At 45.0% G+C, this 27,044-nt stretch overlaps 2 protein-coding genes across 2 annotated transcripts in view; one reads left to right on the forward strand and one right to left on the reverse strand.

Moving 5' to 3' along the window:
- Nucleotides 1-8,843, reverse strand: part of MUS81 (MUS81 structure-specific endonuclease subunit) — a 326,264-nt gene extending 317,421 nt beyond the window's left edge. The window contains exon 1 of the mRNA XM_077456093.1: nt 8,624-8,843. The gene's annotated coding sequence lies outside the window, so the exon portion shown is untranslated. The remainder of the gene's footprint in view (nt 1-8,623) is intronic.
- Nucleotides 8,202-26,292, forward strand: CFL1 (cofilin 1). The gene is made up of 4 exons (XM_077456112.1): nt 8,202-8,378; nt 18,270-18,568; nt 25,148-25,224; nt 25,320-26,292. The coding sequence occupies exons 1-4, from the start codon at nt 8,376-8,378 to the stop codon at nt 25,436-25,438; spliced, it is 498 nt and encodes a 165-aa protein (XP_077312238.1). The 5' UTR covers nt 8,202-8,375; the 3' UTR covers nt 25,439-26,292.
- The last annotated feature ends 752 nt before the right edge of the window (nt 26,293-27,044 follow it).

Below are 27,044 nucleotides of genomic sequence, written 5' to 3' on the forward strand. Positions count from 1 at the left end.
GGCCCCACAACCAAACATAAAGAAATGGCCAAACCTCTGAAGAGAAAGGCCCCATAACCAAAGATACAGAAATGGCCAAACCTTTTGAGGAGAAAGGTCCCATAACCCTGCCACCCCACTCCCCCCTCCCCAGGGCTACTGACAGGGGCATTGGTACACCTAAGCCGAAGCCAGGTGGACCCACTACTAGCCATAGCCTGTCCACCGAGTATTGGTAAGGGACTCTCCAACAAATGACACACTTACCGCATGACTAAAGGCAAAACATAATTTTTGTTTGTTTTGGATAGTGACAAGGAATTAGAACATTTCAGGTCTTAATCGCTGTTTATGACCCCAATGGGGAGACTCACTCTCCCTATTTGTCCCGTTTAACCGCTTGCCGACCAGCCGTCGCAGTTTTACTGTGGCAGAATGGCACGGCTAGGCGAAACAATGTTACCTTATGTCGCTTCGCCTTTTGGTCATTAGGGGCTTGCGCAGCATGTGCCAGGAGCCAATGCGAGTGCCCGGCGGGCGCAATGACTGCCGGGCTCCTATGATCACTCATGACAGAGCGAGAACCGGGATCTGTGTGTGTGTGAACACACAGATCCCGATCCTCTCAGCGAAAAAGGACATCAATTTTGTTTGGGTACAACATGACTGTGCAATTGTCAATTAAAGCGAAGCAGTGCTGTATCGCACAAAATGGCCTGGTCATTGAGCAGCCCAATCTTCCGGGGCTGAAGTGCTTAACATGATCATCAAAAGTAAAAGAAAATCCCAAATTTTGGGTTGTCACCAGAACTAACAGAGGGAAAATCATCCAATAGGTACACTGGTTTGGGTGACCCTGGTGACAACCAGGGATTCTCTGACTTTGGAAGGATTTCTTCTCACATCCTGTTTTGGTTGTGGAACAGGAAGTGAAGGAAAATCTTCCCAATGGAACATAGATAGCAAAAGAAAAAAAATGACAAGGGTTATAACTCTCCCTTACTCTATACAAAATATTGGCATCATCTCCATGGACAGCGGGTAAAATAAGTATTGAACATATTACCATTTTCTAGGTAAATATATTTCTAAAGGTGCTATTGGCCTGAAATCTTTGCCACATGTCGGTAACAGCCCATGCAATCCATACATACAAAGAAACAAAAACAAATAAGTTCAGAAATTAAGTTATGAGTAATAAAAATGGAATGATATCAGGAAAAAGTATTGAACACGCTAACTGAAATTTATTTAATCCTTTGTACAAAATCCTTTGTTGGTAATGACAACTTGCTGAAATGCCCACCCTCATTTTATCTTCATCATCCTGGTAGATGACAGCAGATTTTTATCAAGAATGGTACATTTTTCCATTCATCCTTCCTTCAATGATATGAAGTTTGCTGGTACCGTATGCTGAAAAACAGCCCCACACCATGACGTTCCCACCTCCAAACTTCACTGGTGGGATGGGAGTGTTTTTGGGCTGATGTGCAGTGCCATTTGAACTCCAAACATGGTGTGTATTATGGCATCCGAGTTAAATTTTGGTACCATTTGGCCAGACTATATTTTCCCAGTATTTCACAGGCTTGACTAAATTTTGTGCAGCAACTTTTAAACAAGTTTCAACATGCTTTTTTTTTTCACCAATGGAGTCTTGAGTGGTGAGTGTGCATACAGACCATGGCGGTTGAGTGCATTGCTTATTGTTTTCTTTGCTAATTCCAGTTCTTTCTGAAGCTCTTCACAAGTGTTCCTTGGACTAACTCTTCTGATAATTATTTTCATGCCTCTGTGAGAAATCTTTTGCGAAGAGCACCTGGTCATGGCCGGTTTATGGTGAATAGATGGTCTTTTCACTTCTGGATTATGGCCCCAACAGTGCTCACTGGAACATTCCGAAGTTTAGAAATCCTTCTATACCCAATGCCAGCAGTATGTTTTGCAACAACAAGTTTGCAAAGGTCTTGAAATAGCTCTTTGCTTTTACCCATCATGAGATGTTTCCTGTGCGACACCTTGGTAATGAGACACCCTTTTATAGACAATCAGTTGAGACTGAACCAGCTGATATTAATTTGCACTGACAAGGGGCAGGGTTGCTTTCTAATTACTGATAGATTTCAGCTCATGTCTTGGCTTTCCATGCCTTTTTGCACCTCCCATTCTTCATGTGTTCAGTACTTTTTCCATGTGTCATTCCATTTTATACACATAACTTAATTTCTGAACTTATTTGTTTTGGTTTCTTTGTGTGTATGAATTGCATGGGCTGTTATCGAGGTGGTGAAAATGTTGTGACGTGTTCAATACTTATTTTACCCGCTGTATGACAACTCTTTTAATCACACATCACAGCTCTTTCGCTGTATGCTACTTCTGGAAGTGATGTCCTGCACAGTAAAGCTTAGCCAGCATTTTACATAACTTTCTCATGATAGTAGTTGGGCTAATAGAGATGGGCTTGAACAAATTCGGGGGTCCTAGACCCAACCCACCTGCTTGATCCTGCCAGGAAGCCAACACTGAACACCACTTATCATTGAGACACTTCCCAGTCTGCAGCTGCACAGACCGGGAAATGTGTGACTGCCTGTGATTAGCGGTGTGCAGTGACAGCTTCCTGATGGGATCGGGCTGGTGGCTTGGGACTAGGAACCCAAACACGCCCGAGCCCATCTCTATTGGCTACATAGACTCAGAATAAAATAATCACTGTTCAGACAAGGGAATGCCCATATTGAACACTTAGTACTGTCATTTGTTAACAACAGTAACCAATTACCTCCAATTAATGCAATCATCAAAGAATATTTTTTGCACTAGATAACTAAAAAAAAAAAAAAAAAAAAAAAAAAGGGGGGTTCACCTAACAGTGTGAACTAGTGTATAATTTCACATTAGAATGTTACATATTCAGCGACTGATCTAGTAATAATAATCCATATCTTCCTGTCCTGCTAACTGAAATGAACAGTGTTCACTGGCACATGTTGTTAAGTTGCAGAAAGTTGATTACTGTTTGATATATGTATACAGGCTGCTTTTCTTTACTTCCTATATTGCAAACAGTTACGAAATAATGAAAGGTCAGATTAGAAGAACTCTGCTCAGACCATATTAGGAAATACACAAAGAATTTCATGCATAAAGTGTAAGCACACGAACAGCTTGAAAAATAATACACACAACTTGCAGGTATTCTTTGACTTCTAGAAAACGGACTATAGAGAAAAAAAACTGTTCTTTTCTTACAACATGATCACAACGTAAGAAAAACTGAGCCATCAAGTTCCATAAGGTTATATTATCATAGTAAATGAATGAACAAGCGGAAAAGAGAACAGCTGTCTTCTTAAAGTGAACCTCTCACTAACTTTACAAAGGTGCATTCTTGGTGATAACGGTAAGAAGGGCAAATAGAGGGAGTAAAATCTCCCCAATGGGGTCACAGATGGCAATAAATACCTGATAGGTGTTCAAATCGCTCTCCACGTTATCCAATTTTTGTTATTATTTTTTTTCCTGTAGTTATACATCAAACTCCAAAAGAAAAATGGCATATACTGCAGCTTAAAGCGGGAGTCCGCCGTTTTTTTTTTTTAAAGCCAGCAGCTACAAATACTGCAGCTGCTGACTTTTAAAATGACACTTACCCGCCCAGCGCGCCCGCGATGTCAGCACCCAAAGCCGATCTCTCGATCATCTCTCGGGTGCTGCCGCCGCCATCTTGGGTATGGGAATCAGGAAGTGGAGCCTTTTCGCTTCATTTCCCGGTTCCCTACTGCGCATGTAGGGGCGTAGGTTCTGCGGAAAGGGGCGTACCTTCTGCAGAATCTACGCCGGAAGTGGGTGCAGATACCTGTACTGTACAGGTACCTGCACCCCCGTCCCCCCTGAAAGGTGCCAATTGTGGCGCCGGAGGGGAGGAGGGTTCCAATGAGCGGAAGCTCCACTTTAAGGTGGACCTCCGCTTTAACAATTCTTAGATATGGTAGCTGTACTAGTTTCGTTTTTTGGGCTTTTTTCTGTTTATTTTCACCTGGTGATCCAGACAGCAAGTCTGATATTTTTTAACTTATTTTAAGAGAACAAGCTGTTCAGCAAAAAGTGGCAGTTACAGGGTTGGGACAAACCATTTAACACTGACAGAATTGCTTACAATGATCTGCTTTTATTCATTTATGTAAAACCTTTATCTCAAATGGAAAAAACTGTTGCTATAACTGCTTAAAACGCGTTAGCTGGAATTTGACCTTAGTACCTCTGGGATACATGTTTAGTCACACTGTGAGCCCAATGTGCTTTTTCATGCCACTTCACACTAAGTGAGCATTGCAGCTTGTACACACCATAGAAGTGAATTTGGGTTGTTTTATACTTCCTAAAAGGAACATGATCATCAAGGGAAACAGGTGTCAAGGTGATTTTGTCACAAAGCATAGATTTGTACATGAACACGTGACAGCATACCATTCTGCCACAGATGGCAATTATGCGCCAAGAAGCTTGCTATGGGGTGCACTCGGCATGGGGAGGAGCCAGGAACATCAGCGGGGGGCCATAGAAGAGGAGGATCGTGGCTGCTCTGTACAAAACCATTGCACGGAGCAGGTAAGTATAACAGGTTTGTTTTTTTGTTTTGTTTTTTATTTAGATTTACTATCATTGTAAGTGGTTGTAAACCTCAGACATGAAATATGAACAAAGCATAGCCGTCCATAGTGGGTACTTGTCTCAATTAAAAGCAAGTGTCAATTTTGTCTGCTGCTTCCTTCCTCTGCTATCAGCTTGAGTCACTTTTGACAAGTTTTTATGACACCAAGAAAAAAATGGTGACAGAGGGATCTCCAGCTGACAATGACTATGCTCTGGGGGGCAGAGCGAAATGCATTGGATGCATGACCTGGCGGGAACCCATGGTGAGGTTGTCCTTCCTACTATCGTACTACTCGTGTGGATGTGCAGCACTCAGGACCCCTTCCCTCCTCTCTCCAGTGGTCACAGGAGCTGGGATGAGCTCCACTCCCGCTGCAGCAGATGCATTTACCATCTACATTGCACCCTGAACCAGCATTCTATTCCTCCAGGGATCCCCAACTAATTGATAGCCTCAGCTCTGTGCGTGTGTGGAGGGGGGGGGTGTCCCTTCCCTTCCAATCTGCTCTCAGGGCTCTCCTCACTGACCTCAGCAGAGTGTACTTTCATAACGCCATCCCCTTTTTTCTAAACTATCAGACAAGCATTATAATTTAGCACTTTGAACTGATGTAGAATAGAGATGACTGAAGAAAAAAAAGGGGCAACTTATGTAGGAGGATTTGTTTCTTCTGTGTGTATCACCTGGGGTTAGTGACTTCACTGGGCATATGGAAAGGTTTACAACCACTTTAAGGCCCCTTTCACACTGAGGCGTTTTTTCAGGTGATATAGCGCTAAAAATAGCGCCTGTACAGCGCCTGAAAAAAGCGGCTCCTTTCACTCCAGTGTGAAAGCGGGAGGGCTTTCACACGGGAGTGGTGCATTAGTAGGACGGTATAAAAAGTCCTGCAAGCCACATCTTTGGAGCGGTGAAGGAGTGGTGTATTCACCGCTCCTACCCATTGAAATCAATGGGGCAGCGCGGCTATACAGCCAGCAAAGCACCTCTGCAGCGGTGCTTTGCGGACGGTTTTAAACCCTTTTCAGTCGCTAGCGGAGGGTTAAAACCATCCCGCTAGCGGCAGAATAGCACCCCTAAAACGACAGTAAAACTGCGCTAAAAATGGCACAGCTTTACCACCGTTGCCCGCATTGCCCCAGTGTGAAAGGGGCCTGAGTGGTCTCTCAATTTAATAAGAGCATCACTGACTTCCATAGCATGCAATGTTCCCATAACAGATGCAGATAGTAAACAGACTGATAATAAAAGTGTTCCCAAATCATTTTCACTCCCTCATGCATCAAACAGGCATTCACTGTACCCTCCTACAAACTATTCATTTGTTTAAAAAAATTTATACAGGTTCTTTAAACAGCCAACCACGTTCCGCTATTTAAATAGTACCACTGTCAGAGGCTGACACCAAGGCAAATTTAGGTGCTTATACTGCTTGCATTTAAAGCAGGTTTAGTATTTTTTTTTTTTGGGGGGGGGGGGGTTGAGCACCAAACACATTGGTTATGTGTAATGGTGTGTATCCTGATATTTATAGGGGGCTGTTTCTGCCACAAAACACCACCTCAAAGCCACTAGATACTGTCCTAAGCGGCGGCTGTCTTTCGGTGCTGTAAAGGTTGATAGCAGCTACGCTACTGAGAAAAGTTGCGCCGCTTGCCTGCCTCCTTCTATCCTCTCTGCCATTCACAGAATTCCTACCATTACTGTTTCACACTACATTGTGTTCTGTCAATGGAAGTGGATAATTTACATGACAGAATCCCCTCTGCTTATGCACAGAATTTATTACGGAAGTCCAACTTTCTATTCCTGTAAGGTGTGCCAGTGAGGATTTTTAGCAGAAGCAGCCCCCTGCAGGTAATAGGATACACGTCATTACACATAACTAGTATGTAAGGCCCTGGTGCCCAACCTCTGGCTGTTGGACACATTTTGTGTGGACCTTCGAGCCACTGCAGACACTGTGTTTCCCTATTTCCCTGTTATAGCAGTGATTTCTGGCAGTCTCATGTAATTTGTCTCCAGTTTATGACTTTCTCCTGAGTCACGTTTACCACTCTCCAACACCTACTATAGCATGCTCACAGTCTCTGACCATCTCTTGTATCATGTCCACAGTTCCTGACCATCTCTTGTATCATGTCTGCAGTCTCTGAACATCTTTTGTATCACGTCCGCAGTCTCTGACCATGTCCGCAGTCCCTGACTATCTTTTCTATTATCTCTGCAGTCCCTGACCATCTCTTGTATCATGCTCAAAGTCTCCGACCATCTTTTGTATCATGTCCGCAGTCTCTGGCCATCTCTTTGTATCAAGTCCGCAGTCTCGGAACATCTTTTGTATCATATCCTCAGTCTCTGACCACGTCTGCAGTCCCTGACTATCTTTTCTACTATCCCTGCAGTCCCTGACCATCTCTTGTATCATGTCCTCACTCTCTGACCATCTTTTGTATCATGTCCACAGTCCTTGACCATCTCTTGCATCATGTCCTGAGTCTCTGACCATCTCTTGTACCATACCCTTAGTCTCTGACCATGTCCACGGTCCCGGACTATCTTTTCTACTATCTCTGCAGTCTCTGACCATCTCCTGTATCATGTCTGCAGTCTCTGACCATCTCTTGTATCATGTCTGCAGTCTTTGCCCATCTTCTCTACTATCGCTGACCATCACCTGTATCATGACTGCAGTCTCTGACCATCTCCTGTATCATGACTGCAGTCTCTGACCATCTCCTGTATCATGACTGCAGTCTCTGACCATCTCCTGTATCATGACTGCAGTCTCTGATCATCTCCTGTATCATGACTGCAGTCTCTGATCATCTCCTGTATCATGATTGCGGTCTCTGATCATCTCCTGTATCATGACTGCAGTCTCTGACCATCTCCTGTATCATGACTGCAGTCTCTGATCATCTCCTGTATCATGACTACAGTCTCTGATCATCTCCTGTATCATGATTGCGGTCTCTGATCATCTCCTGTATCATGACTGCAGTCTCTGATCATCTCCTGTATCATGACTGCAGTCTGTCTCTGATGATCTCCTGTATCCTGTCCATAGTCTTTTACTACATCCTGTTCTGTGTCTGCTGAGTCTGATAATGAATAATCACTGAATTCTATGTGTGGTCATTTAGCGAGTTGCCCACCACTGCTATAGGCTGCTGTATCGTTGAAAAAAAAATCTTCCTTCAGTTGTCATTAATGTAGGGTCCCCAAAATGCCTCCAGCACAGCATATTATATTGTTCTAGGTATGAGCTCACTCTCTTGCACAAAGGCATCAGCACCTTCAGTCTCCCATCTGGTTGGTTACTGTGGCCAACAGAGAGAGAGCTCATGTAGCACCTATCAAGACCGACCTACACTGCCCTCCCACTACCTCTTGTACTCTGCCACCATACACGGAGCTGTCCGGGTGTCACGTCCGCTGACCACGCTCACAATAGGGGGTGACGTCAGCTATAGCCCCGCCCCGAGCTCTCCCATCCAACTACAACTCCCGGCAGACTGTGCGAGGGCAGACCGGAAGTAGGCCCCTCCCTTTTCATTGTGCGGCGCTTAAAGAAAGCGGAAAGAGGAGAGCAGGAGGCTTCATTTTGGTGTGCGTCTGTCAAGCAGCTGCACGGCCTTTCTCAGCGGAGAGTCAGTGACACCGGCTGTCTTTTCTTCACATCTCCTATTCCCTCTTCGCTTCATTCAGCCACCTCTACCCCGAGTGAAAGATGGTAAGTAGCCTGGACCGAGCCCGGGGCTGGTCGGTATAATGCGGCGGGTCTACGCCCTGCTCCCTCGTGCCGCCATTTTCGGCACCCCCGTCAGTCAGGGATCGGTGAGGCGCGAATACTGAGCACCGGGCCTGTCACGGTCTCCGGTATGCTGTGTGTGTGGACCTTTTGGGTGCAGAAGGCCGCCGGTAACAATGGAGCGGGTGTATTGTGAGGAGCGGGGGACATGGCGGAGGATTTCTTACCTTTCAGAAAATAATCGCTTTTCTGTTAGTACCGAGCACGGGCTGGGCGCGCCTAGTCACGTGGTGCTGGTTGCGGGGCGCCCGGGAGATCGAAGGGCGGGAACCGTACGCGCCGGCTACTGGGCGTGGCCTAGTTACTAACGCGCCCTAACGCTCCCTGTGTGCGTTGGATGAGGGTGGTGCTTTGGGGGGGTGGTGGTATCTGATTTTTCTGAGGTCGCTGTCGGTATAACCGGCTTTATATGAGCTTCGAATGTTGATTGCTTTGCATGGCTACCTTATTTCTATAAAGACTTTGAATAAGAGCCGTGGGAGGGGCTCGGGTTATTTACGTCACCCCGTGCGCGCTCGCGGATGTGCGCGTGACACTGTCTGGCTAGCTTTGGCGAGTTATGCTCGTTGCTGCCGCCCACTGGTGCGAAGAGTTATTGCACAGTATCGGCCTAGGGCTCTTCAGTCATCCTGTATCACTGCAGCTTGCTCGTGTTGTATAAGGGTGTGCCATCCAGCGTCATGGCAGTGTACAGGAGGTAATGCGAGGGCGTAGCCAATAACTCACCAGACAGTGACAAGGTGTCTAAAACTAGATTTTGCATGAGGATTTAATGTGACTGCCCTCCAGTATAAACAAGCTGCTGGTACAATTGTACATGTCTGAATGCAGCTCTTTACTAAACAATGAGCTCATACACAGCTCAGTTCATGTGAAAATGTGTGCTACTGCAGAGCACATGGATTGTAGGTTAGTTTGAGTTATGCAGGGTCTTCTAGTGCTGCCATGCAGAAGACAATTGTATGACTGCAAGGTCTTGGGTCTCCATTGGATATGGATGTTTCCCACAGGCCAGTTATCAGTAAAACTGCTTTTACCATCCCCAGATCGAAATATGCAGTTAACACTTGCAGTGCTGGTGTAGCTCAATTTTCAAGGGAGTACTTGCACTCCTTCTGGAATAAGACTTTAAAGAAACTTCCCTAGTTTGTGGTAGAAGTGCCCACTGCATTACAATTGCTCCCCATCATACATTGCCCCATTAAACTGCAAAAAACTGTAAAAGTAAAATATTTGAAGAGAGGCTGGGGTACAAGGCATGTTTCTATTTAACAAATTCTTAGGTGAGGGTGTCACTGGCTTCTGGGGACAGCACAGCAAGAATGCAGTTTTTGGATGAGACCCTGAGCTTTCCCTACAGTGGGGCCTGCTGACCTCACAGAACTGCAGGAAGCTGAGATGTGAGGTAGGCGTGTTAGTTAACAATATATATATACATACAATTGTTCATGGAATGTTTGCTCTCAAGGCAGTACAGGTTGGAAAACGAATAACTTATTGCCATAGTTTAGGTTACTTGGATACGTCTGCTGAAGCAACCGTATCAAACCTTTTCAGTGTAGCTTTCATACTAGGACAATTTTGAATGCAGTAGTGCTAGAAAGTGACTGATTCTTCCCCCTGGTGATCTAAATGTCAGAATAAAATATTCCCTTTTACCCTTTTCTGTTATAAGGGAATAGCTGTTTAACCTTCTCCTCCCTGGTTTCTAATAGAGGACCTGTCTTCATTTGTAACAATCTAGTGAAATCCATGGTTAATTTAGTAAAGCTAGTGTCTGAATCCATTGAGGGCCCATTCACACCAGTGGGTTGTGAATGGCATTTCAATGTAACTTTGTTACAGTGCACTATAATATAAATGCTGTAGGTCTGATTTTAGGACATTCTAGTACAGGGTTTACAATTCCCATCATGCCTAGTCATGTCTGTGAATGTTGGTTTTACAACAACTCGTAGGATGCAGAGTTCCCCAGTAGCTGGAGGGCTGTAGTGTGCAGATCTCTGTAGTGCGTTTGGTAGTCCATTCAAGTAGCTGCCTTAAAGCCTGACTCTGGGAATTGCTCTTGCATTGAGGGTACCTTGCATTGCAAGGGTTGAAGGCCCTTTGCCTGTAAGGGATGAGGAATAGTGTAATACTTGCATTATTTCTCAATCAACTGACTTCCTCCCAAGCCTCTAAGACTGGACAGCTGGCAGTTGCACAGTAGGATCAGTAGTTCTTATATTTGGGGATGGCAAACTACCACCCACAACCCGAAGCTGAGAGCACAGGTTTCTGGTTGTCTTGTAAACCCAATGCTATGCAGCATGCTCATAGGTTGCCATATTGCAAGTTGAGTTTGGTTTTGGGCCCATTCATGTTTTGTCGTTGTGTTAAAGCTGTACTCCAGACAAACTTATGTTTGTCACATGCTCTCTATAAATACACATTAATGAAGTGTCCTATGACTAGGCCACAGTTGTGTACAACTTTGACTTGCAGTGGGTGCCAAACATCTGGTGCTGAATTGGTTATGGCTGGAATAATCAGATCAGGGGTCTCTATCACCTTAAGCTCCTTTGGCAAACCTCACTAATTTCAATGAATAAGTGGTGCACTGATTGCAAGAAGGGAGATTGTGACAGTCATCTGTTGCTCATGCAATAAGGAGTGCCTTGCATACATGGGACACCTAGCACAGATTTATTTTTTTAGTGTACATGTAACCCATCTTTGTCTGGAGTTCAGCTGTAAAGAAGCCCACTGAAGTTATTGGGAATTGTCCAAAATTGGATATGCCCCCTGTGCCATTTTTCTTTTTTCCATAAGAGCTCCCTGTGCATGATTTCCTGTCCTAGGCAAGGGCAGGATCAGTGTGGTTATGGGCCCTAGGGAGGCAATTCCAGTGCACTCACTTCTGGTTGCCGTTCGGGCTGATCCTTTCTTCCCTTCACAGGTTTAACTTGTGGTGAGGGGAGCCTGCTAGGGTTACAGCCTGGGGGGGCGGGGGCTTCAGAGCAAGTGAGGTTGGATAAAGACACAAGTCCAACCTATGATTATATGCCCGTGCTTGCTCCTAAACTTGCCATACCTTATACAGTTGACTTCATTTTCATTTACTTTCAACTATGTAGTACAAGGGCTGACCTGATTGCATACATATTTAACCACTTTGCGCCGGTAGAATGTCCAGGGAGGGTCTTGGCTTTCGGTGGTTATATCTGAATGATGCCTGAGGCCACAGACATCGTTCAGATATCGGCATTTTCAGCCGGTGATTCCCTGCACCATAAGAACGATCATAGCGGCTGTTCCGCTGCTTGATCGTTCTTGCGGCAAGGGATGTTCCGCCGCCCTCCAGTGCTTGTACCGACTCACCGATTCCGATTTGGTGAGTTGGTCACGGGATCTGCCTGCCCCCAGATGATACCATAGAGATTTCTGGTGGACCAGATGGTCACTGGAGTCTCCATGATCGTTCGGAAGGCCGGGTGCGATGTTATGACGTCACACCTGGCCTTTGCATTCAAAATAACGGCGCAGAGAAGCCGTGATCCTTTTTTTATTTTAGGCTTCCCAGCCTAGAGGTGAGATATGGGATCTTATTGGCCCGATCGTGCCATATTCCTATTACAAGGGATTTTTACATTCCTTGTAATAGGAATAAAAGTAATCAATTTATTTTAGTGTCAAACTAAAAGTAAAATTAAAGCGCCCCTGTTCCCGTGATCTTGTACGCAGAAGCGAACGCATATTTAAGTGGTTAAGGTGTTTGGGTTTGACCTATTGTATGGTTTTGGTAAATCTAAAAAATTTTTTATTTTTTTCAAGAAAATTGTATAGTGTATGGCCTTGTGCATATGTTCCCACAAGTTGCATGCAATTCTAGGTTTTTTGTTCCTGCACGCCTCATGAGGGAGTTAAAGGGTAACTCCACTTTTGTGGGGAAAGAATATAGCGCATATAATTGTAACATTAATCATATTGTAATTGAATGAATGTTAAATTGCCTTTCCTTTTCAATCTGCAGTCAATTTAATTGTCTGAGAATACATTGCAATATGGGCACCTGGAGTTCTGTATAGTGTACTGACCACTCCCCAGAAACGACTTCCTGCTTGTGATTGGCTTGCCTTTTTCCCAGAAGTCTGCCTAAGATGCAAGTCAGATTTCAGGCATCCCCTACAACAAAAATGTCATTTTGAGATGCTTTCAATAGGAGCATGTCTAAAGTAGGGATGCATCGAAATTTCGGGCGCCGAAACATATCGGCCGAAAATGCCCTTTTCGGCAATTTGCCGAAAGAGAAAAACGGCCTAAAATGGGGCGGGGCCAGGGTAGGGGGTGGGGCTCCGCCCCCCACCCCTGGTGCGCCCATCATGAAAAGCTATTACATTCCAAATAGTGCAGGAGAGCCGTCTCCACCACCTGTTTGATCACAGAGCGGGAACATCACAGCTTTTATTTCAATAGCTGTGTGTTCCCGGCCGTGCGCCGTCACGTACAGCCCCTCCCCCTTGTCCGGGCATTTTGATAGACAGATCACCCGTAGGATTGGACGGATGATCTGTCTATCAAAGTGCCCTGACAAGGGGGAGGGGCTTGCGTGACGGCGCGCGGCTGGGAACACACAGCTATTGAACTGAAAGCTGTGATGTTCCCCTGCTGTGATCAAACAGGCGACGGAGGCGACTCTCCTCTTCTCTTTACAGGTTAGCTGCTCTGAGGGGAGACACTGGCTGCCTGCATTGTATCATGTGTGCAATTTCTGACCACCTCCTGTACCATGTCCCCAGTCTCTGACCACCTCCTGTATAAAAATATTTTTTAAAAAGTCATTTTCGGTTTTTGGCCTAGTGTATTTTTCATTTTCGGTTTTGGCACCAAAAAACCCATTCGGTGCATCCCTAGTCTAAAGGGATGCAGACCCAACAGATTTCCTCATTCGTGCCCTTCAGCTCCACACCTGACAGTTAATTATGAAGCCACTCCCATTACGCACGGAACAGAGGCACAGACACAGGTATTTCTTCAGAATAACAAGGGTAGGAATCTATAACAGTTTGTTATAATCCTTGCAATGTGCAGAGACCTCTCAGAGGGGAATGTGTAGGTTCCCCCCTCAGCCAAAGTGGAGTTGCACTTTAGGGCCCCATTCACACCTGAGCATGGTGTTTTGAGGCAGAAAATCACTTGATTTTGTACATGTCAAAAGGTCACCAATGTAAAAAGCAGAAACTCCTGTAATCTGCATAAAGCGGTAGTAAACCTGCACATTTTTTTTTTTTTAAACCTGCAAAGCAAAAGGCATAATGAGCTAGTATGCACCGCATACTAGCTAATTATGAAATGCTTACCTTAGAACGAGGCCCCGACATCTGGCCCGATCCATGCTGAGGGAGCTGACATGCTCCCTCTGCGTTTCTTCCGGGTATCGCGGCTCCGGCGCTGTGAGTGGCCGGAGCCGCGATGTCGTCACTCCCGCGCATGCGCGTGGGAGATTTCATTCCGGCCGCCGCATTTTCAGGCCGAGAATCCCCTTGTGCGCATGCGCCGCTGCAGTCAGCGGCACATACTGAGGGGGATATCTCCTAAACCGTACAGGTTTAGGAGATATTTTTTTTTACCTACAGGTAAGCCTTATTATAGGCTTTCCTGTAGGTAAAAGTAAAAAATTTGGGTATACAACCACTTTAAAGTTCCAGAACTTGTTTGCGTGGAGATATGAACATCTCCATAGAGTTTTGTGTGTGGGGTTTTTTTTTTGTTTGTTTTTACAGTGTTTTGTAGCTTCAAGCTACCAAATGCTCAGCTGTGAATGGGGCCTAAGTATTCCATCCTCAAGCTTAGTTGGGAGGCTGCAAGCAGTACAGGGCCAGTGTGCACCTAGAGAATTCCTTGTGTGTTTTTGGTTCAAAGACCAGTGCTACACACAGCACTTCATTAATTCACTTCATGCACTTAATTTTGGTAATTTTTGCTGGGATACTAATCTTGTTCAAGTTGTGGTTTTGCTTTGGTGGCTCCATTTGCCTGCCTTTTTGGTATTGGCTGGATACGGGAGATGTCAAAAAAGGAGACAAGGAGTTGTTCCAGGGAATCAGATTATGGGGGCAATCCTATGCCTCTATGGGCAGTAAGCTTAGTCCAGTGTAACAGCGATGGGTGTTTTGCAAGATGGAGCTGGCTCAAGACGACCTGTGCTGTTTGACATGCAAAGTGGATGCATAGGGAGTAACAGTCATTACTGCACATTGTAAATGTCTGCAATGCTTTCTTCTCCGTACTTCTCAATTTAGGAAGAATGTTTTGACATGCCTCTCAGCTTGCCGCCCTTCTGACAAAAAACATGTTTGTACTTCTGCTATGGCAGGGGTGTACCAACATGCAGCCGAAGTTGGCTATAAATGCAGCCCAACACAATCAAGCCAAATTTTTTTTTTTTTTATGTGTTTATGCTTTGAACACATGACCAAAACAAAATTGTACTTTTTTTTTTTTTGTATGGGTTTTTTCCTGCCCGTAGAGAAAATCTCACCCCCTCTTAATCGCACCTTATTCAGGTCATCTGTTTTCAACAGCACCTATTTGAACAACTTGTCAAGGATGACTCTTACAAAGGGCAAAATTAGAACAAATATCTGGGTACATTGACAATTCATTCAGAATTGCTACTACATTCATTAAACCAGATACTTTTACATTTATCAAACTGTGACAAATATCACACGTTTCTTGGCCTATGTTTATAATCCAAAATATTGGGTTTTATTACTCTGGTATCAGCATATCTCTGTAAAGAGCAGACTTTCTGCTCGTTGACTATTTGTGTGGCCCAAGACTATTCCTCTTCTAGTGTGGACCATGAGGCTGGGTTCACCCTGCTGCGGGGGGAGATCCGGATGTGATTCGCACCGCACTGCAGTGCAAATCACATCCGATCTCCGTAGCGATGCGAGTTCAGCCATACAGATAGTATGGCTGAATTCGCATCGCTCCCGCAGCAAACTCGCACGGGACCCTTTTTTTGGTCCGCAGCAGAATCGGATCGCATGGGGTTCACACCATGCGATCCGATTCCTGTGCGAGTCTACAGATCGCACTGCGCTATGCGGACGGATCTGGGGGTGTCATTAACATATCATTGACACTCCCAGCTGTCCGCATAGGGCAGTGTGAACTGCCGGCGGGAGGTGTGCGATGCGGGAAAACGCTGCAGATTCGCGGCGTTCCCGCATCGCTGTGGTGTTAACCCGGCCTGAAGGTCAAAATGTGTCATAACCGACCATGTGCGGCACCATGATGAACAGCTTCCTTGCCTGAAAGACAGGTTTAGCGCTGCTTTAAAACTTCCTGTTTCCAGATACCAAAACTTACTTTCCACTCTCCCTGACCCTGTTAATTTTCAACCCCTGTAATTTCAGCCACAACTAGGGATTCTTGACCTGTGCTTTTAACACTCAATGCAAACTAGTCTGTCTAGCTGCACTCAAGTCTTCACTCCCAAAACAAGCCCCTATGTAAAATGAGGCAGACGGAATCCAAAAATACTTTCCTATTCACCCTCAAATAGAATTTGCACTGAGTTTGACTTATTTTTAAGGCTGGGTTCACACTGCAGCAGTTTGAGAATGGATGTGATTTGCACTGCAGTGCAAATCACATCTGATCTCTGTGCGATGCGAGTTCAGCCATACAGATAGTATGGCTGAATTCGCATCGCACACGGCCCAAACTCGCACAGGACCTTTTTTGGTCTGCAGCAGAATCGGATTGCATGGGTGTTCACACTATGCAATCCGATTCCTGCCTGAGTTTGCAGATCGCAGTGCGATATGCGAACTGATCTGGGGGTGTCATTAATGTTTCACTGACACTCCCAGCAGTTCGCATAGGGCAGTGTAAACTGCCGCCAGGAGGTATGCGATGCGGGAACCCGTCGCGGATTCGCGGAGTTCCTGCATCGCTGCAATGTGAACCCAGCCTAAAGCACATTAACCAATCGAAGTGGAACGTGAAGAAAAATATTTGGCACATACATTCCACATTAACAAAATTAGAGTGCTGTATACTGCCTCCAGCATTACTCCAGGTTTTTGCAGGAGTCTGACATTTTTGCTGAAGCCCAGAGACCCTGGACAGCAGTAAATCGGCACTAAATCCATCAATTTAACTTTCAAAAAATTACTGTTGCATTTTCTTGTGGTCCTTAAACTGTCAAATCTTCAAATGACAAATGTACAGCACCTTGATGGTTGCAGATCAAACTAGCAGCTTCCTTGGCTGTAAAAGATGGGAGGGTTTAAGAAAGGCTGTTGGCAGATCGGCCTCTACAAACTCAGCAGTGCCTAAAATGGAGCACAACTGAGCATGTGCAGAGCAGGGTGATCCAGTCTTGTGGTATTTTAAATCCTTATGGGTTTTACATGGCAATACCTGCAAAAGGGCCAGTCTAAAGTGATCTAGAACTTCATTTTCTGACATTCCCCTTTAAGCTTTTTACTGGAACGTAACCTATGGGAAAGGTCTCTACCAATGGTGGACATTTTGTACTCGCAACATAATGACAATTCCTAATTGCTGCTGGACAGATTTTGGTTTGATATATTAGACTGTCAAATTCTGTTCATGCCTACATATGTGGGTTATCTTAAAGTGTAAGTGTTCCTTAGCTCTTCATCTTGGAGTACAGAATGATTCTTTGAATGAGGACAGTTGTGTTGGGAGACAGCTGAGCAGGTTTGATGGCTATTTAGCTAGAAATTGTTAATCCACAACAAATAGTCTTTATTAAAAAATATACATGGACCCTTAGGTTTTACTGTTCCTTCAGACTAATAAAACCTCAAATGTACTGAGGATGTCAAAGCAAACAAACTGCAGCACTTGTACTTTGCTATGTTATTACTCCACACAAAGTTTCTGCAAATGCTATGAGATCTTGGGCCATTCTGACACTGAAAGCTCCCAGCACATCCTGCTGAAGCAGGTCTGTCCTTATCTTGCCTTCTGTGCATTTCCAATTGCTTGATATACTCGGGCAAATCCCAAACCTCTCTATTGAACAGTCCAGCATCACACAGTATTGGTGGATATTGGAAGCTGTGGTGGGTACATGTAGGAAACTCCAGGTGTCTGCACATACAGCAGTGTTTGGATGGAAATGAGTCCCTTAGGCTGGGTTCACTCTATTGAAAATTGGGTGTGGGTTTCCCTGCATCAAATTCACATCAGATTGACCAGCTCTCTACAATTTACACCAGCTCAATACAGGAGTCTCGTGTCTTCTGGTCCAAAATTAGGAATAACGGGTTATACTTGCCTGCTCTGTGCAGTGGTTTTGCACAGAGCAGCTCTTCTCTAGTCCTCCTTTGGCAATCCTGGTGCCTCCTGCTGAGTCTCCCAAGCAGCTTGCTGTAGGAGCACCCAGGCACCAGCTCCATGTGCCCATTCAAACATAGAGCTGTGGCTAGGTCCAGCCCCTCTCCTCATTGGCTCGCTGAGTTTGACAGCAGCGCGAGCCAATGGTGCCCCTCTGCAGTCTCAGACCTGTACAGCAGAGTCTGTCCAGCACCATCGCTGGATCAAGATGGGGCTCAGGCAAGTATTAGATGGGCTGTTGCACACTTTTTTTTTTTTTTTTTTTTTATCTTGCTGCATTAAACTTTTGCCTTTACAACCACTTTAAATGAATTGGTGAAAGTGATAACTCTGCTGCACCTCAGTATTACACTCTGACATTGCATATAGTACATGCCCATGTGGTCTTGTGTATTGCATATAACTTTTTTGTTTGGGGGTTTGAATGTGTATTTTTTTTTTGTTTTTCAGGCCTCAGGTGTGACGGTATCTGACCAAGTCCTTATATTATTCAATGCTATGAAGCTGCACAAAAGTTTAGAAGATAAAAGTAAGCGTATTAAGGCAGTCCTATTTTGCTTAAGTGCTGACAAGAAAATGATTATCCCGGAAGAAGGCAAGGAGATCTTGGTTGGAGATGTTTCCGAGACTGCTGACCCTTACAAGTGCTTTGTGGAAATGCTACCACCAAATGACTGCCGATATGCCCTCTATGACTGCTGCTATGAGACAAAGGAGAGCAAGAAAGAGGAGCTAATCTTTATATTCTGGTGAGGTCATGTAGCAAAGTTTGTTCTACTGAAACGGGTTTAGTCACAATACTTGGGTTTCTATAAAGTTGCTCATTCATTTCTACTATGTAAAAGAGGGAGATTTACTAAGATCGAAGCAGCTGTGCAATGGCAACCAATCTGCTTCAAGCTTTCATTTTTTTACGTTTTAAAAACTACATGTGTTAAAATTTACAGCTGTTCCGATTATCTTTATGTATTTTTTCTGGGTGCTTTTCATGCTCTACAAAGCAGAATAATATTGAAGCATCTGTCCTAATTGTAAAGACACTATGTAGGCTGCATGTAGCATTGGTTATACAATTGTATCAGCTGGCACTTAAAACATTGATGCATGTAATGGAGTACTATAGATGCTGTATTATGGTTCTGTGCTTTTCTGTCCTGTTCTAATGTAGTTGTGCTGGTCCTAGGTTTCCTGGCAGTATTGGTGCCTCCGGGCAGGTCCCCCTGTGTAGTAGGTAGAGTAAGCCTAAGAAGATGACTGACCTGCTTCCCAGTGAGCATGATGTATATGTTCACCTGGCCACATCTTGTTTTGCATAGAGTAAGAGGGTTAGAACCCCTGTCCGTTTTTTGCCATTGGGGACATTTCCCTTTCCTGCTTCATAGCCCTGCTATTAAAGCACAGTGATAAAATATTTAGGCTGGGTTTTTCTCCCCTCGTCTTTCAGGATGGCACCTTGAGAGAGCGCAGCTCCACCCACTTCCCCAGGAAACATTGCAATTTTCTTAAAAGACCGGTCAGCTCCACCATGGCCTCAGTCGCTGTTTCCTCCGGCCATGGTGGAAGCGCTGTAGGGAACCAGGGGGTGCTGCGCTGTCTCTAGGTGGTGAGAGCGGAGGGCATACCTGTGCGGTTTATTTCATGATGACCATCCCAGCCTCCTCCCTGATGCACAGGGGACACTCCGGAGTCCTCTTCTGCAAGACCAGGGGGGGTCTTTGGCTGCTGGAAGCCTGTTCCTTTTATAGACCAGCGGCATGAGACTAGAGCGCTGGTGGCTTTGATTTTTTGCTCTGGTTTTTCCTAGTCTCATGCCTTCCGGGTTCAGATGGCGAGCATGTCATTCCGGCTGGGGGCGGGGCTTCCAGCGGTGCAATTCGGCTTCCAGCTGCTGGAACGCGGGGGGGGGGGGGGGCACGGTGCCGGCTGACGTGTTTCCAGTCTTTACAGTGGTGTAAAGACCGATAATTTTAAACACCCAGCGCTACTGATTCCTTGAGATGGAGGAGGATCAAGCAGTGCTGGCAGGAGCCACACCAGTCAGCCAGGCCCAGGTAAGCAGGGACAGTGGTCTCTGACTCTACTGATGGGCTCTATTATGTTTCCCTTCCCTGGTTGCTTCTGTTTGGGAACCTGCTGCATTCCTTTTTCTGTTCTATGCAGGAAGAATGTATTTGTTAGTGAGTCTGTGGGGGGATTCACTGGCTGCTTAGCAGGGCTAATGTGTTAGTCTTTTCTGCTTGTTCAGCATGTTTTTTTTTTATTTTTTTTTTTTTTTCTCTAATGTATTTGAGAAAATGGAAACTTTGGTGGTTTTCAGAAAGTGAAAAAAACTAAACATGTCTCCTCCCCTTGCAAAAGAAAATGTCCGTGTAAAAAAAAAATATACTCCTTGACAAGTCCTGTGCAGATCTTGCATAAGTGATTTGGTTAAGGAAGAAACTCCTGCGTCACAGCAGGGAGAACTGCTGACTTCCTTTTTGGAAGGAATTGGTGGACACGTTTGAGACTTTAAGGTCTTATCTGGACAGACGCCCAGTTGCGGGTAGCAGTGTACCCCATTCTCAACTCCAGTCTCTAGGGGGCACAGTGACTCTGAGGATGAAGAGCATAGTATGTCCTCTGAGGAAGTTAAGGAATCTCCTTCTCGCTACAAACTGTCCTTAGATGAGGTGGATGATCTCCTAAAAAACATCCACAACTCTAAACATTACTGAGGATAAAGCCCAGTTATCTCTGCATGATGGGATGTTTCAGGGAATGGGTGAAGTAAAGCACAGGGTGTTTCCAGTGCATAAATTTCTTTCAGAAACCATTAAGAGGGAATGGAAGGACTCAGAGGGCCCCCTCAAACGTAGATTTCCTTTTGATGAGGACAGGTCTCTGTTTTGGAATAATAAGCCTAAACTTGACGCTGCATTTTCTCAGGTTTCTAGAAATGCTGACCTAGCATTTGACATGGGTATCTTGAAGGATACCATGGACAAGAGGGCTGACACCCCCCTTGAAGTCTTGGGACTCAACCCTAGCAAACTTAAAACCAGCTATGACTTCAACAGTGGTAGCCAGGAACCTGGAGCACTGGTTGGAGCAGCTAAAGACTCACATCGAGGCAGGAACTTCCCGCAAGGATTTGCTGGATACATTGCCGATCCTTCTAAAGGTGGTAGGATATATGGCAGATGCTTCAGCCGAATCTATAAAGATATCGGCCAGATCTTCAGTGCTGATAAACTCTGCACATAGAGCTATCTGGGTTAAGACCTGGACCAGGGACACAGCCTCTAAAACCAAACTTTGCGGTTTACCATTCAAAGGGGATTTGGTTTTTGGCCCAGACCTAGAAGCAATACTTGACAGGAAGGCCGATGAGAAAGGCCTTTCCTGTAAAGAAAAAGGTTAACCCTCGGGGGCAAGAATTTTCATCCTTTTCAAACAGAAACTAAAGAGGCGGTATACAAAAGGCCCTGGAAACCTCAGAGGCAGGGGTACTGTTCCGTTCCCCAGCCCCTAACGCAAAGCCAGTGACTGTCTTCTGGCTCTGGGAGCAAGGCTTCAGACCTTCTTTTGACAGAGTCCATGACAACCAGCCCGTTTATCCTAAAAACCCTAAAGGAGGGTTACAGGCTAGAATTTTCTCAGATCCCACCAGTGCGTTTCTATGTAACTCTGGCTCCTCAGGACCTAGCGAAAGCAGTAGCTATGACTGCAATCTTACAGGAATTACTCCAGCAGGGGGTGATTGCATACGTTCCCCCCTGAAGAAGTAGAACGGGGCTGTTCGCACATATTCTTGGTAAGAAAGCCATCGGGCAAGTTCAGATTGATTCTGAACAAATCAATCCGACCACAAGAAATTCAGAATGGACACTATTTTCAGTAAGGAGTCTCCTGACCCCGGGTTGTTTCATGGCATCTATAAATCTGAGGGATTCTTACCTCCATGACATCCCAGAAACGCCTAAGGTTTGCAGTCGGGGCAGAAACCTCTGTCCTGCATTTTCAGTTCAGAGCTCTCCCATTCGGGCTGTCATCGTCTCCGATGATATTCAGAAAAATTGTGGCAGAGGCCCTAGCTCTAAGCGTGGATGGAATATAAATTGTCCCATACTTAGATGGTTTTTTTTTTTTTTTTTTTTTGCCGTATCAAAGGACCTACTGGAGAGGGACCTGGTGGGGACAAGGGGGCATTTGGAGGGCCTCAGGTGGATAATAAAGAAATCTCACATGACTCCATCTCAGTCACTAAGTTTCCTGGGTTATACCATCAACTCCATACAGGAGAAAATTCTCCCCGGGAAGAGAAGATATTAAAAGTCCAGAACGCAGTAAAGAGAACCCAGACGAACCTGCTTATTTCCATCAGGGTGGCAGTGTCGGGTCTCCTTACGGCATCTATCCCAGCGGTACAGTGGGCGCGCCTCCATGCAATGGCTCTCCAGCAAGCAATTTTAAGAAATTTGGTCATACAGAGTCCCTGGACAAACTTTTCAGAGGAAGCTCTGGTGGAGGAGCCACTCAAATGTAGACAGGGGCCTACTGTGGTGTTTCCTGATAGACAGGAGGTTGACGGCAGACGCAAGCTCCTGGAGGTGAGGTGCCCACCTGGGGGGACAGATGGCTCAGGGAAACTGGACAGCCAAAGAGGCCAGGAGGTCCTCCAATGGGAGGGTACTAAGGGCTATCCAGTTGGGACTTTGGACCTTCAGGACACTGCTTCAGGGTCTCCATATTCAGGTCCTGTCAGACAATGCCACAGCAGTGTCTTGCATAACAAGACAGGATGGCACAAGAAGCAGGGTTCTGCTCACCCTAGCAGGCCAGATCCTGTCCTGGGCCAAAAGCAATCTGAAATCGCTGACAGCAATACACCTAAAGGGTGACTTGAATTTTGTAGCAGATTTTTTGAGCAGGGAAAGGATTCTGGTGTCGGTGGAGCCTGAACCCCGTAATTTTCCTCTCACCATTCTATTCGCAGGACCACATAGGGGCTACAGTGCTTCCAAAAGCACTCTGGCTAGGTGGCTGCGCTTGGCTATTGGTGAGGCTTATAGAGCTTCGGGGGCAGAGCCCCCCCCTCAGGTGTAATCACCCACTCCACAAGGGCAGTGGCAACATCCTAGGCAGAAAGAGCAGGGGCTTTGCTAAGTCCGATTTTGTAGGGCGGCCACATGGACAAGTTTCTCCACCTTTACCCGCCACTACAGGCTAGACCTGCTGTCGGCATCCAAACAATCGTTTGTCAAAAGTTCTGCAGGCGGTGGTCCCACCCTAGAGTAAGTACTCTCCTATCATCTCAAGGTGCTGTCCTGAAAGACGAGGGGAAAACACTAGTTAGCAGTAACAGTATTTCTACAAGTCTTTCAGGACAGCGCCAATAACCTGCCCTAGATTGTATTGAATAAAATGTAGTGCTATGTTCTGCTTATCTAATTTCAGCATGGCTGGAGGTACTCTTGGAACAACTGAGGCCATGGTGGAACTGACCAGTCTTTTAAGAAAACTGCAGTGTTTCCTGGGCGAGTGGGTGGAACTGCACTCTCTCTCTCTCTCAAGGTGCTGTCCTGAGACTCGTAGAAATGTTATCTGTGTCTAGGGTTTTTTTTTTTTTTTTTTTCTTCCCCCCCGATCTTGCCTTCTCTGTGCAGTGGTTTTGCACAGAGCAGCCCCAATCTGTACCCCACCAATGCTCTGGGCTCCTTTTTTTTTTTTTTATACAGGTTTATCTTCATGCTCACCTACTAGTTAAAACTGTATGCACAGGTAATGTATAAAATATTATCTTGCCTTGTCCCAACAACTTTTAGTGTTAAAGCGGTAGTAAACCTGCAATTTTTATTTTTTAAACCTGCAAAGCAAAAGGCTTAATGAGCTAGTATGCGGTGCATACTAGCTCATTATGAAATACCTTGGAACGAGGCCCCGACATCTGGCCCGATCCACGGCGAGGGAGCCGACATGCTCCCTTAGCGTCTCTTCCAGGTATCGCGGCTCCGGCGCTGTGAGTGGCCGGAGCCGCGATATCGTCACTCCCGCGCATGCGCGCGGGAGATTTCAGTCCGGCCGCACGAGCGCTGCCGGATTTTCACGGAGAGAACCCCCTTGTGCGCATGCGCCGCTGCAGTCAGCGGCGCATACCGAGGGGAATATCTCCTAAACCGTACAGGTTTAGGAGATTTTTTTTTTTTACCTACAGGTAAGCCTTATTATAGGCTTTCCTGTAGGTAAAAGTTAAAAAATTTACCATACAACCACTTTAAATGCATTTGCAGGTGTGTATTGGTACCTAAGCTGTGGCAATCCGTTCATGTAGAATGGCAACTTCTAGCCAGAGGGACTTTAAGTTGCGCTAGTACCATGCAACATGTGGTGACACATGATTTGTCCTTTTCTCAGACTGTTCATTGACCTATTGACAGTCATATATGCCATTTGCCCAAAGCTACCATTTTTTAAACCCAAGATCACAAGCCTTTAAAGCTCTAATTGCCTAAACTGCCAATGATCAGTCTTGCCCTCCCCATATCAGGTGACTGGTTTCTCAGAAACAGGTGATCACTATTGACTTCTCAAGTCTTGTAGAACATAAGGGGGAACTATTTCTATATCGTGTGCCCCTCCTAAGTCATGTGTAGTGGTTTTTGATATTTGTATTTTATACTGTGCTTGCATTTTGCCATAGTTGGCATTACCTCGTTTATGTAATTATTGAAACTAAGTAGAGTTGCCTTTCTGTGCTGTTAAAGGTTCACTTTTTGAAACATGTAACACCCCAAATGTGGGAATGTGTTATGAATGCATCAGCCCCCTGCACCTTCCCAGTCCCTCTTGTGCCAGCTAGCAGGGGTTCTTTCCCTGTTAGCTGTCTTTTTTTTTTTTTTTTTTTTTTTTTTTTTTTTTTTTCTGGCTGTTTGACTCTACCCAGCCATAGCACTCTGTGAATGGGGGGGGGGGGAACTACAAGGTCTAGTAGCCTTTTGCAGCTGTGGGCTTGTCATTTTCAATGACCTACCACACTCTATAAATCCACAAGTCTCAATGATTCTTCATGAAGATGGTTGGCATCTCTACTCAAAACACCTGAAGCTCAAACAAGTTCTAGAGCTTTTTGGGCAGATTACAGGGTTTTTTGTTAACCTTTTTGACCTGTACAAAATTGCAGCCAAATGTGTCAAAATCACATCCCTTTCAGCCTGAAAACCATATGCTTGGGTGTGAATGCAGCCTTGGGTTTTGTTTTCAGTTAATGTGAGTTGAGTCAAAAAGATTTTGTGCATTTTTCAAGTGACAAGTTTTTTACAGTCAAACTGTTCATCCTATTTTTTTCACAGGGCACCTGATTCTGCTCCATTGAAAAGCAAAATGATATATGCCAGTTCTAAAGATGCAATCAAGAAGAAATTTACAGGTAAGAACAATATAAACTGCTGGATATGGTGACACTGCATAACTACTTGGCAATGCAATTTATCAAGTTTATTAATCAAAATTTTTATTTCCTAGGCATCAAACATGAATATCAGGTAAACTGCCTTGCTGAAATAAAGGATCGTAGTTGCCTTGCTGATAGACTTGGAGGTAGCAACACCTCTGTAATCTCTGTCGAAGGATTCCCCTTGTGAAGACCTCATTGCCTCCCTTCCCAATGTCTGTGCCACTTCATAAAGGGGCTTCCATGTAACCATAATCCCTGACAGTCTCCTGATCCCAGTCCTTGAAAGCCTTCTTGAAGAAGAGAAATGTTCATTCTACAGGCAGCCTTCTAGAAGCCATTTACCTGCATACATGAATCCAGTATAGTTTTTTTTTGAAAGTTATTTAATTTTGATTTACAAAGATAGCTTTCTTTCTAGCCACATTTTCTGTCCTTTTTTCTGTGCTTGTCGAGTTATTTTGCCAAATGCAGCCTGGCATTTATTACACTCCCACATTCCTGTATCTACAAGACGACAATTCGGCTTTGACCTAGATGACCAAAAATGTTTGGATCAAACTGCTGCCCCTAGCACTTTGTGGCTGATCATATTTTTACCTTTTATGTGGAGATGGCTTCATTGTGCTGTTGTGTAAATTGAGTGCACCTCAATATTCCACTTTCAACATTCCTTATTTTATCTGGCATCTGCAAGGTAAATTAGTATTTTTGCTGAATAATGTAACTTAAGCCTACAACTTTTTTTTTAACATGTAAACATAGCACACCTGTTTGCCCCGATCCAGCATTCCATATTTCATTTTAAAAATGGATGGCCACATTTAGTGTATTTTGCCAATTCCCTCAATGCTGTGACCCTCATCTGTTTTTAGGGTCTTATGGATGGGTTGTAGACATTTAGGTGGCTGAAGCCTTTCTCTTCACCTCTACAATTCTTCCCATCAAAATTACATGTTCATTGCAGTCTCAACTTCCTTTTGTTTTGCGTTACTAATATGGAAGTCATATTGGCAGATAAGCATTAATAAAATAACAAAATTATGTGTGCTGTTTGGTCGCTTAATTCTGTTTTTCATAATCTGTCATTTATTTTAAATGAGTGGCTTGAGGTGTTTTAAAGTGGTTCTAAAAGAAATTTTAAATTTGCCAATGGTTTTATTCAGAGCAGCCTTGGGTCCTGGCACTGCTTGCTATGGGGGCAATCATGCAGGCTTGACACACGGGGCAGAAGTCAATGTCTCCTGCTGGTGTTTCTAAGCCTGATAGCAGTAAAAGCCAGTGCTTTTGTGCATCGCTGGTTTGGGGGGGGGGGGGCGCTCTAGGATGGAGGCGCTGCTTGCAGAAATACACGTACACTGCTTCTCATGTTTGCCCCAGAATTTTGCATCTGCCAAAACTTTCACATTAAAGTTCCACCTGAAAGTTGAACCTTTCTGGGAGATGGCACTGTCCCTTGGAAGGTTCAGCCTCTGCTCCCAGGCCAATTGCAAAGCGCAGTTTGCTTTGCGCATGCACAGTAGAACTGGCTGTGAAACTGGAAGGCTTTACTGCCAGGTTCCCTGTACTATAAAAACAAATGCAAGAGTGTGCCTCCATCTAGGTGTAACAATTTAAGGCATAAACAATTAAAATGCACTCCCTAGATAATGGTAGATCAAGGCTTGTCATGGACCATAGGATCACTGGCTGCAGAGCTCAGCAGATTTGTTGCTGGTTGAAGCACACTTCTTAAAGTAAGTGCAGCTGTCAGGCTAGAGTGGCAGCTCCATCCATAGTGGTATCCAATGAGGGAT

Source organism: Lithobates pipiens, unplaced genomic scaffold (assembly GCF_037356315.1).
Source record: "Lithobates pipiens isolate NorthernLeopardFrog02 unplaced genomic scaffold, aLitPip1_a1.2 Scaffold_10, whole genome shotgun sequence".
NCBI classification, from domain to species: domain Eukaryota; kingdom Metazoa; phylum Chordata; class Amphibia; order Anura; family Ranidae; genus Lithobates; species Lithobates pipiens.

Excerpts from the sequence above, each read along its gene's own strand:
- CFL1 (XM_077456112.1), top strand. Across the intron at positions 18,569-25,147 it reads GAGCTAATCTTTATATTCTG|GGCACCTGATTCTGCTCCAT; the intron begins GTGAGGTCATGT and ends TTTTTTTCACAG. Across the intron at positions 25,225-25,319 it reads AATCAAGAAGAAATTTACAG|GCATCAAACATGAATATCAG; the intron begins GTAAGAACAATA and ends TTTATTTCCTAG.